Raw genomic sequence first — 13063 nt, 5'->3', positions numbered from 1 at the left:
ACACTCAGACTCAAGCACGCACGCACACACACACACACACACACACACACACACACACACACACACACACACACACACACACACACACACACACACACACACACACACACACACACACACACACTCACACACATTTGTTTTTGTGAATTGTGGGGACATTCCATAGGTATAATGGTCTTTATACTGTACAAACTGTATTTTCTATCACTCTACAACAATCCTACACCTAAACCCTACTCCCTTTTACAATTTTTTCAAATATTTGTTAACTTTATTTTTAAACCAGTTTTACAAACGAGGATGCCCCCAAAGGGAGGTTTTTGGAGATTTTGTCAGGTTTAGCTCAGTTTTGAGTACATATTGTTACAATTGTTAATACATGTTTAATCCTCCTCAAAGCTAAGAAAACAGAGTCAGGAGCAAATGAAGTGAGGCGCTGTTCAGATCAGACTCAGATGTGTCAGTGTTCTGTGTTTGAGTGTTTGCTCTCGGCCTTTTGAAGATAAGAACAAAGCCAAACTGTCATGTCTTCACTCAGAATCCTGCAGCGCTAGAATGTGGTCAAGCGGTCTTTTGGCCCAACACTTGATTTCTCCGGCGATTCTTCTCAGTCTGAGTGACTCTTGTGTGTTTGCGCTCGCGGTGATGATGTCTGCAGCTGCTTCATTATTCAGCAGATGGTTCTGGCCGAGGGTCGCAGGTAACGCAGCACAGAAAGTGAGGATAAAAGCATCTGCAGACTGAATGAATGTGAGTGTGAGTGTGACTGAGAACACGTATGAGACGTTTACGTATGGAGGATGAGATATCAGACGCTGAAAGTGTTTCGGTGGATCGGCTGAAGCTGTGCATCGTCTTCTGTAACTCTGTTCCTGTGGCGTATAAAAGCCTCCATTAAGAGCCAGAGAGACGATAGCAGGGTTACGATGACTTTTTAGTGCATTTAGAAAAGGTGCCTAACAAAAGAGAAAAAAGTATTTTTTTTTAAAGTTAGAGAAATGTTAGGGGAAAAAACATCCTTAAAGTAAAGTTTAAGGAATGTTCATATAACGTCTCACACGGTTTCTAAAATGAGGAAGACTTTATTCTTCATCTCTTGCTTTCTCTTCAGCAGAAGTCTTGATGAATGAATGATGGAAGCATGAATAAACCACGCGTCTGTTTTTGCACTTCTGACTCCGCGGTGAAATATTCAGACGGTATTCTTGTCTGAGGCCGTTTTAATGGAGGAGGACAGACGGGTGACAAAAGATGCTGTTAGAGGCGTCTCACGAGTCGCCTTCAGTCTGGAAGCGCTTTCTCTTTCACAGCGTCTTCATGCATGATTCAGATTCAGGTGAGAAAACGGCCGATTCCCGTGATCCTCGTCATCTTAATGAGCTCTGGCAGGTCTTAATGAAACGCACGTCTCGTTAATTATGGTGTAAGGGTGGGTTTTGTTTAGCAGCGGTGAGCGTGATTTCGCACATTAAGAAGGGGATTTGGCTTTGGGCGCTTTAACCCAGCGTTGAATAACTGCCACGTCACGCTTTAGCATAGATTTACACTCACACACTCATCTCCAAATCAACAATAACTCAAAGCAAATATCAAAAAACTTGTGCTTATTTCAGATAGTTGCCAAAGCAGTTTTCTTTTAGTTTAACTTGATGTACTAAAATAACAAACTTGAATGAAAACCATATGTGTGTATATATATATATATATATATATATATAAACTAGAAATATAAATAAAAAAAAATTTTAATAATGATAACTAAAATGAAAAATGGAATATACAAATTTTAAAAAATAATAAAATAATTCTGGTCCAAAATCAGTATCACAATATGGTTATTTTTGTTAGAAATTCAATGAAGAAATTATTTAATAAATAATTATATGCATGTATTCAGTGCAAAAAGTCTTGTTCTTCCTCTGAATGTTTTTTTTTTTTCTTATAATAATATTTTATAAAATATAATTATATTATATTATTGATTTTTTTTTTGTTTGGGTTTTTTTTTTATTTTAAGTTCTTAATTCTTGAATCATTTAATTTTTATTTGTGATGATTAATTAATATTAAAGCTGGTTTTCTGAAAAATAATATTATATATTATTCAATATAAATTAAATATATTATTTTATAAAGTAAAATTCCCTTTACTTAAATAACTACTAATTTTATTAAAGCATTATTTATTAATTATTATTATTATTGTATTTTTCATTAATTTTCACACTTAATATGTACTTTTATGAATTATTTTAATTAAAAAAATTACATTTTACCCAAAATTCTTAATACTGTAATGCTAAATAAATAAATAAATAAATTAAATAATTAATAATCTTTACTGTAATGCTTTTTTTTGTATCATTTAATTTTAAAATGTACAAAAATACAAAAATATTTTTCAAAAAAAAAATAAAAAATAGCATTTAACCCCGAATTTCCATTACTTCCTTTCATGCATAAATAAATAAATTATCTTTACTGTAATGCTTTTATTTTTTTTGTAATATATTTTTTTTAAAAATGTACTAAAATACTAAAATATTTTTTTTAAATGATAAAAAAAATAGCATTTTACCCCAAATTTCCATTACTTCCTTTGATGCATAAATAAATAAATTATCTTTACTGTAATGCTTTTTTTTGTAATTTTTTTTATTTTTTATAAATGTACTAAAATACTAAAATATTTTTTTTTAAAATTATAAAAAATAGCATTTTACCCCAAATTTTACCCCAAATGCATGCAAAAATAAATAAAAAGTAAAATTTCAAATAAAAATGTGTGACTCACACCAGTTGTGTAATGAGTATCTCAGCGTCTCGTGTCTCCATCACAGTGTGATTCTTCTGAGAATCAGTGTGACGTTATACAGAGCGAAGCGCTGCGTCTGTATGTTTCTGACGGAGATCCTGCGACTGAGACGGTGTTCAGGTGAAGCCGGGGGGAAATTAGAAAAGCGGCGAACAAAGTGGCGCAGCTGGATGAAAGTAGAAATGTGTTTTTAAGCGCTTTCACATTCCTGGTCTATTTTGTCAGAAATTGGTCACAGCTGGTTTGAGACGAGGTGTCTTTATATTCGATGCGTGTAAACGTGAAAACACGACTGCGAGGTTAAACAGCATTCTCCAGCAGCAGATGTTTCATCCTCATCATAAATGTGATTCGATTGCTCTGGGAGAGCGTTCAATACAAGCGTGTACGACTGAAAACACATCTTAATTCAGTCAGAGCACGTTTGCTGTGATTTTCAGGGATATCATAGCAGATAAGATGGATTGTGATTTGTGTATATGCATATATGTATGTTTATATGTTTGTGTGTGTGTATTTCTTTCCCCATTACTGTAATTACTACAATTACAATTAATGTAGGTTATTATTATTATACATTAATTGTATTTTTATTTAATTAAAAAAAAATATATATTTTATTTTATTTTATTTTATTTTATTTTTTTTTTTTTTTTTTTTTTTATTTTATTTATGCTCAGAGTAGTAAAATAAATTTAATTATTATAAATTATTATTATTAATTTTATTTTATTTAATTTTATTTAATTTGAATTTTTTTCCATTACTGTTATTAATACAATTATAATGAATGTAGGCTATTATTATTATCATTGTTTGTTAATATTATATATATATATATATATATATATATATATATATATATATATATATATATAATATATATAAGACATCACATTTTTACCTTAAATTAACATTACTGAAATTTAAAAGATTTTTTTATTATTTTTAATTTAAATTAAATTAAATGAAATATTTTTGCATTAATTTTTGCATTTAATTATTTTTTTCCATTACTGTAATTAATACAATTAGAATGAATTTAGGTAATTATTATTATCAATTTTGTTAATATTATTATTATTATTATTATTATTATTATTATTATTATTATTGGTATTATTATTATTATTATTATTATAAAAGACATCACATTTTACCTTAAATTAACATTACTGAAATTCAAAAGATTTTTTTTATTATTATTTTTAATTTAATTTATTATTAATTATATAGAAAATGTGTAAACATTTGATCACAATTTTTCAACATGTACTATTGTGTGATTATAATATATATATATACTATATACTATATATATATATTCTAAAATATTAGCATTTTAATTTAATAATTTTTTTATATCATTTTAAAAGGAAATATGTGTAACTTTATGCATATATATGCAGTATATATTTTGTCACGCACATATAATATGTATTATTTTAAGCATTACTTGAACAGAAATTGTGCGTGGCTTCATGAGTATCATGGTGTCTATTTTGGCAGAAATTGGTCACAGCAGCTTTGCCTTTATATCTTCCACGTGTAAACATGAAAACACGAGGTGAGATTAAACAGCATCTCAAACAGCAGATGTGTGACGCGATCATGAATGCGATCGGATTGCTTTGAGCGAGCGCGTAGGACTGAACTGAATGCGAGCGTGTGTTGGTCTTTTCACGGCAGACGAGATGTTTTCTGAAGTCTGGCACAATGGTGTAAGGGGATCAGTGTGAACGCTCATCAGTTTGGCTGCTGTGTTTCGGCCGTCACCCCCGCAGGTTTTCATGAGGAACGCACCTCCGGCTCTCTCTCTCTCTCTCTCTCTCTCTCTCTCTGTCTGTCATGTGAAAGCTGCCGCTCTCCTCTATTTCTGGAGACGATGGGATTGTTCTCGCTCTCGTCCCTCGAGGCGGATGCTCTTTTCTGCGTTTTTCCACTGCTATTGTTTCTTCGGTCAGAGTCACGTCTCAGGAGAGTCTCTGCGTATCTCGGCGCATCGCTGATGATGACAGAAAGCAGCTTTTATTATTGCGTGGATCATATGCCAAGAAATCTTTATCCTCTTTTGATTTCCCCGGTTCCTCTTAAAGAACAGCAGAGGAACCAGTCGTGCTGGTTTTACAGCCCCTGATCGTCCTTTTATGATCTTTTCTGTCATTTTAGGATATTTTATTCCAAGTTGATTTTTATTAACTTCTTTTGAAATCATAAACAGCATTTTGCTTTATAGAATTTTATGACTTTTTAGGTGATTCTCAACTTTAGATCATATTCGCCTCAAAAAGAATGAAAATAAGGCCTGGTTTAAGAACCAGATTTTTTTTTTATTTTTTTATCATTTTTATCAATTTAAATTGTAATGCATTTTTAAATTTAATACAATTTTATTTTATTTTATTGAATCTTATTTGAATTGAAAATTTAGGCTCACCCCATTTTTCAAATGAGAACTTAATTTTTTTTAATAAAATAATTATTTATAAAAAAAAACATTTTACCCCAAATTGTCATTACTGTAATGCAAAAAAAAAAAATTATATATTTACTATTTTTTTTAAAAGTTGAAAATGTGTGACTTTTTTATATTTAATTTTTTTATCACATTTTACCCTAAATTCTCATTACTGTAATCCTTTTTTATTTTATTTAAAGCATTCTTTAAATTAAAAATGTGTGTGACTTTGTTCACACCAACTGTCCAATGAGTACTTTTAAAAAAAAAAATACAATTTTTATATATAAAAAAACTATAACATTTTACCCCAAATTCTCATAAATTTTTATTACTTTTATAATGTAAAAAAAGTTTATTTGATATAAGTTTTATTTAAATATAAAATGTGTACGACTTTGTTTAGACCATTTTTTAGGTAGTACTACGTTTTTTTATTATTATTTATTAAAATCTAAACTCCAACCCTTACTGTAATGCAAAAAAAATTTACATTTTTATTTTCATTTATTATTTAAATATCTTATTATTTTGAAAAAAAAAAAGGTCAAATAAATTGAAAATTAAAAATAAATTGAAAATTTGTGTGATGTTATGGTCACACCAATTTTCCAATGAGTACTTTTAACCATAGTACTATACAAAATAAGAAAGCATTTTTTATTTTACGGCCGGTTTTTGTTTAGTTTTGTTTGTTTTGTCCTGAAACCTGTTTCCTCTGTCAGACTCTCAGACTGTACATTTTCCTGAAAGTGACTCTGTCTTTGTGTGTTTCATTATGGGAGCTGCTGTCCTCCAGAATCCGGCTCTGATCCTCAGCAGCTGTAAATCTGGCCGGTTTATGAAAGAGGGAGTAAATCAGGGATCTTTAGAGATGCTGTTAAATCTGCAGGACACACGAGTCCGATCAATACGTCCAGCGCTCGGCCTTAACTTCACACATACATCACGCTCAGACTGAGATATCAATCATCTGATCCCACAATCCTCTCTCACTCTCTCTGTTGTTGTGGATGCAGGTTTTATTGGCTTGTTGTATTGTCCATGCACTGATTACTTGTTTCTAACGAGCTGCGCTCACATAGCGCTCCAGCAGCTTCCGGTTGCTATGGCTTCAGCTTCCTCCTCGTTAATTAAAGGATGAGTTTGTTAGGTCTCTGATCCTGGAGGCCAAAAATGTGGCGGCTGGAATGAGAGGAAGATTTACTTAATTTGAGAAAACCAACATGTCTGGAAACAAAGCGGCTTACAGTAATACTAACAACAAACAGCATCATTATTACTTACGTGACACTTAAGAATAAAGTACATTTATATGCATATAAAGCAGCGAGACTGAAATCACTAAAACATGTTAATTTAATTTAATTAAATATTAATTCATTTGAATTAAAACTGGAAAACACTGTTTTAGAATTGTGAGACGTTATGAATAATATATCACATCACTAAAACCTATTCATTGAATTTGTTTTAGTTTGTTAGTTGTATATTATTTTTTATGTCAATTAAAGCTACAAAACACAATTTTAGAACATATTACACTAAAAATGTCTAAATACTGTGAAGTAAATTGAATTTATTCACTTATTATTTGGATATATATTTATTTAGTTGGTTGGTTATGTTGTTTCTTTGTTTTTTCAAATTAAAGATGGAAAACATAGTTTTAGAATTAAAAAAAAATTAGGAATAATATATGATATTACTAAAATTAAAATAACCTCCTGTGAATTAATTAATTTATTAGTTTGTTTTTAATTTCAATAAAAATAATTTTAGAATTTAGAAAGTTAGAATTATTGTACAACATCACCAAACTCACTCACACTACTTTCATTTGTTTATTTGTTAGTTTTTTTATTCTTTATTTAAATTAAATTTCATTTAGAGCTGAACAACAATTTTATTTATAATTATGCATTTTTTTATATTAGTATTTTATTATTATTATATATTAAAATATATTAACTAGACATATTCATATTTTCATATTCATGTCAGAAGAAATATTACATTTTATTAATTGTAAAAAGCAATATACACTTGTAGTTATGAATAGAAAAGTGCTAAATAGACTTCTGGTGGTATCAGACTTTGGGACCCTTTATGAATTCAAATAGTTGCGCATGTAAGTAATACGTGAATATTCATAAGCATAAAATTAATATTCATAAGATGTATGACAGTATGTGTTAATGAAAGACACATACATACACTGAGTGCTAGGAATGCATCTGCAGGAAGTGTTTGTGTCACATTCACAGTTTGTTTCTGAAAAATAAAGCGTAGTCCTAATCATGATGATGATGATGATTGTAAGTGTTTGTGTCACATTGTGTGTGTGTGTGTGACTTCCTGTGTGTGTGTGTGTGTGGTGTGTGTGTGTGTGTGTGTGTGTGTCTGTGGTTCAGCTGAAGGTCTGTAGATCACAGCGGTCAGTGTCATATCTGTAAAGTAATGGCTGGCCTTTAAGTCGGCAGTAAATCTTCAGAAAGCCTTGTTCTGCTCTTTAGCAGCTGAGTTATTCTGTGCTGACGCTCCAGATTTGGCCTTTGTTCTTCTCAGCACCGGCTCGTCATTAAACATCCCATCACTCGCCTCTCTGTCTGTTATTAATATTTGATTGTCTTTGGTTGTGTATAGTGTTTTTAGTTTTGTAGAACATTACTTACAAAAAGGGAAAAAAATAATTTTTATTTTTTTATTTTTAATCAATTTATTTAAATGTAATATTTTATTGCTAACTTGCATATAAATTGTATATATTTTATTTTAATATTTGTTTTTTTATTTTAATTATTTAGATATTTATTTTAGATTATTTGATTTTATAAGTAATATATGACGTATATATATATTATATATATATATATATATATATATATATATAATATATATATATACACACTGTGCATATAAATATAAATATAGGTTTATTTACTTAATGATGTATTTTTCATGTATTTATTTATTTTTAGATTTATTATTTATAGACTTATTTATTTTAGATATATTATTTTAGATTCTTTTTTTTCCAGATTATTTTATTAAAGCACAATTTCTCCCCCCAGAAACAGGTTTATTTTGGTTTCTGCTCAGTGTAGGAGTTTGACCTTCTTCCGGTGGAGGATCTGCTGGCTTTCACCGGATTTACAGCTGAACATCATGTAGGCGATTAGCGAATGACTAAATGATTCCCGAACAAAAGTTATTGATTCTATTAACCTTTGTGAAATAATTCATCCGTGTCTGATTAACCTAAAGCCCTCTTAATTCAATTATCAGTGAGTCCGGGATAATGTTCAGCTAATTGCACCAATCACACGTTTTAATTGCGGGTTCGTTTGAAGGGATCGAGCTGCGGTTCTGACTTCACTGCTGCCGTTAGGAACAGAAAACTGAGAAATGAGCTTCTGATCAAAGAGTGAACTAATACGGAGAGATAGATGGAGGGATGCTAGATAGAAGGTGGGTAGATGATTAGATGGTGTAAGGATGGATAGATTGGATTGTTAGATGGAGGGTGGATGGATGAATGTATGGATGGATGGGCAGATTTAAAGATGGATAGAAGATGAATAGATGGAGGGATGCTAGATAGAAGATGGATGGATAAATGATGGATGGATGATGGATAGAAGGATGATGGACAAATATATGGATGGATGGAGAGAGAGATGGTGAATGAATTGATAGATGATGGATGGATAGAATGGTTGATGGTTTGGATGGATTAGAGTATGGGTTGATGGATGGATGGGTTGTATGATGAATAGATGGATGATGGATAGATGGATGGAGATGTGAAGGATGGTTGAATATGTTGGTTGATTGATTGGTGAGTTAGTTGGGGGGTAGTTGGATGGATGTTGGATGGATGGTTTGTTGGTTGGTTGATGGATGGTTGGTTGGTTGGTTGATAGATAGATGATGAATGAATGGATGGATAAAAGATTGATAGATGGGGGATGCTAGATAGATGGATGAGGGATGCTAGATGGATGGATGGATGGATGGAGGAATGCTAGATGGATGGATGCTAGATGGATAGAAGATTGATAGATAGATGTGGAGATTAACTAGATGATTGTGCTGGATGGGATGGATTGATGGTGGATGATCTAGATGGATGGATGGATGGCAGGAATGGTTGATGGATGGAGGCTAGATGGATCAGAAGATTGATCGATAGATGTGGAGATGCTAGATGGATGGATGGATGGGATGGAGATGCGTGGATGGATGGATGGATGGATGGAGGGATGCTGGATGGATAGATGGATGGATGGATGGATGGATGGATGCTAGATGGATAGAAGATTGATAGATAGATGGGGGATGCTAGATGGATGGATGGAGGGATGCTAGATGGATGGAAGATTGATAGATAGATGGGGGATGCTAGATGGATGGATGGAGGGATGCTAGATGGATGGAAGATTGATAGATAGATGGGGGATGCTAGATGGATGGATGGAGGGATGCTAGATGGATGGATGCTAGATGGATAGAAGATTGATAGATAGATGTGGAGATGCTAGATGGATGGATGGATGGATGGAGGGATGCTGGATGGATGGATGGATGGATGGATGCTAGATGGATAGAAGATTGATAGATAGATGTGGGGATGCTAGATGGATAGATGGATGGATGGATGTATGCTAGATGGAGTAGATGGTTGGGGGATGCTAGATGGATGGATGGAGGGATGCTAGATGGATGGATTGATAGATGGATAGAAGATTGATAGATAATGTGTGGAGATGCTAGATGGATGGATGGAGGGATGCTAGAATGGATGGGATGGATGGATGGAGGAATGCTAGATGAATAGGATGGATGAATATGGATGCTAGATGGATAGAAGATTGATAGATAGATGGGGGATGCTAGATGGATGGATGGAGGGATGCTAGATGGATGGATTGATAGATGGATAGAAGATTGATAGATAGATGTGGAGATGCTAGATGGATGGATGGAGGGATGCTAGATGGATAGATGGATGGATGGATGGATGCTAGATGGATAGAAGATTGATAGATAGATGGGGGATGGTAGATGGATTGATGGATGGAGGTATGCTAGATGGATAGAAGATTGATAGATAGATGGGGGATGGCCAAGATGGATGGATGGAGGAATGCTAGATGGATGGATGCTAGATGGATAGAAGATTGATAGATAGATGTGGAGATGCTAGATGGGATGGAGGGATGCTGGATGGTAGATGGAGGGATGGGATGGGATGGATGGATGGATGGATGCAGATCGATAGAAGATTGATAGATAGATGGGGGATGCTAGATGGATGGATGGAGGGATGCTAGATGGATGGAAGATTGATAGATAGATGGGGGATGCTAGATGGATGGATTGATAGATGGATAGAAGATTGATAGATGTGGAGATGCTAGATGGATGGATGGAGGGATGGATGGATGTAGATGGATGGATGGATGGATGGATTGCATGGATAGATGGAGGAATTGCTAGATGAATAGATGGATGAATGGGATGATGGATGCTAGATGGATAGAAGATTGATAGATAGATGGGGGATGCTAGATGGATGGATGGAGGGATGCTAGATGGTGGATTGATAGATGGATAGCTAAGAATAGATAGATAGATGAGGGATGCTAGATGGATGGATGGATGGAGGGATGCTAGATGGATGGATTGATAGATGGATAGAAGATTGATAGATAGATGGGAGATGGTAGATGGATTGATGGATGGAGGTATGCTAGATGGATAGATGGATAGAAGATTGATAGATAAATGGGGGATGCTAGATGGATGGATTGATGGATGGATGGAGTGAGGGATGGATGGATTGACTGATGGATAGATTGATGGATGGATGACAGGAAGTCCAGCCCTAATACCGCTCGTAATCTCAGCTTCCTCTGATTGGTCTGAGCGTGTCTCAGAGGCCATATACTCGCTAAGACTCCGACTCCGGCTTTCTTCATCTGCCGGAGAAGTGCAGAGAAAAGCTCTTAGTATCCATTATTTCTCCTCCGTATCAAGCTCTGTAATTTCGCTGCTGTGTGGCTCTTGTTCTCTGTGCTCGAGCAGAAATGCAGCCTGTGTGTCAGAGTTCAGTGTTTTAATATCTGAGAATAGCGTGATGCGTTTTATTTGATGCCGTTGAGATCCCTGCAGATGGATCAGTCCGCTCAGCGCTGGGCCGCCGGCTTTAGCCAGTTAATTAAATGTGTTCAGAGGAAGACTCTCGGCGCCGGTGCCGGTCCAGCAGCGGATTATCCTGCTAAACACTGTCCTGTTGAAGCAAACGTGGAGTCGCTGTGTTTTCCAGTTAGCGCCGCTGTTGTGTGTTTGAGATTTGCCAGTCAGGTGTTTGTTAAGACTTTCAATGAAATGAAATGCCAGATTCTACTGGAAGCTCAAATGTTCTTGCACATAATACAATATCACAAATGTATATATATATTATAAAAAATATAAAAAACATATTTATTATTTTTTATGTTTAAAAATATTCTTTTTACATTTATATATGTGACCCAGGACCACAAAACCAGTCATAAGTTTCCACTTTTCAAAATTGAGATTTGTATATCATCTGAAAGCTGAATAAATAATCTCTCCATTGATGTGTGGTTTGTTAGGAGGACAATATTTGTCTGAGATACAACTATTTGAAAATCTGGAATCTGAGGGAGCAAAAAAATCTAAATATTGAGAAAATCATCTTTAAAGTTGTTCAAATGAAGTTCTTAGCAATGCATATTACTAATCAAAATTTTTGTTTCGGTATATTTACAGTAGGAGATTTACAAAATATCTTCATGGAACATGATCTTTACTTAATATCCTAATGATTTTTGGCATAAAAGAGAAATGTATAATTGTGACTCATACAATGTATTGTTGTCTTTTGCTACAAATATACCTGTGCTACTGATGACTGCTTCTGTGCTGCAGGGACACATATTTTATATATTTTTATATTACATATTTTATTTATTTATATAGAATTTATTTAATTTATTTCATTAAATAAATTAGAATTTATTTAATGTAATTTATTTATTTTTTATTTATTTTTCATTATATAAATATATTTAAAATATTTTTATTTATTTATAGATTTTTTTAGATTTTATATTAGATATTTTTATATTGGTACGTGATTTATTTTGTATGTAAATAATGTGTTATTAAATTAGTCATTTATGTGTGTGTATGTCCTGCAGTGTGTATCAGGTGGTGGTTGAAGAGGAGCGTCCGCGTCGTTCTCGGAGAGCCGCTGAGATCCTGCGCTGTTACCCGATTCCCATCCACTTCCAGAACGCGTCCGTGCTCAACTCACAGTACTACTTCACCGCAGAGTTCCCAGCCGCTCGCATCCAGACGCCGCTGCCCTTCACCGTCGGGGACAACCGCACCTACGACGGCTACTGGAACCTTCCTCTGCTGCCACACAAGAGCTACAGCGTCTACTATCAGGCCGTCAGCACGGCCAACGGGGTGAGACACACTAACACACAGCACACACTCAGATCGACAGACATCATGCTCCTGATCACTGAGCAAAGCAGCAGCAGCTGAGGATCACTCACGAACTCTCAGCCTTAGTACTGTAGTGCTAGTAAACAAGAGGAACTATAACCATAAACTCATCACACATGTATTTCAGTAGCTGTGATAGTCTCTGAAGGAGAAAAGCAGTCGTTATATGAGAGAAACTCCAGCAGGTAATTAGCAGCCATTGGGCCGAGAATAATTTAAACACTGCCCTTTACAACGAAACC

At 33.9% G+C, this 13063-nt stretch overlaps 1 protein-coding gene across 1 annotated transcript in view; it reads left to right on the top strand.

The window, feature by feature from the left end:
• LOC109047815 (receptor-type tyrosine-protein phosphatase mu-like) overlaps positions 1–13063 on the top strand; it is a 230700-nt gene that overhangs the window by 125324 nt on the left and 92313 nt on the right. Inside the window, exon 14 of the mRNA XM_042752238.1 lies at positions 12506–12779. Coding sequence (XP_042608172.1) covers positions 12506–12779 — 274 coding nt within the window. The remainder of the gene's footprint in view (positions 1–12505; positions 12780–13063) is intronic.

Source organism: Cyprinus carpio, chromosome B24 (assembly GCF_018340385.1).
Source record: "Cyprinus carpio isolate SPL01 chromosome B24, ASM1834038v1, whole genome shotgun sequence".
NCBI lineage: Eukaryota > Metazoa > Chordata > Actinopteri > Cypriniformes > Cyprinidae > Cyprinus > Cyprinus carpio.
The sequence above is the reverse complement of the archived record's forward strand: the minus strand, read 5'-3'. Positions and strand labels throughout refer to the sequence as shown.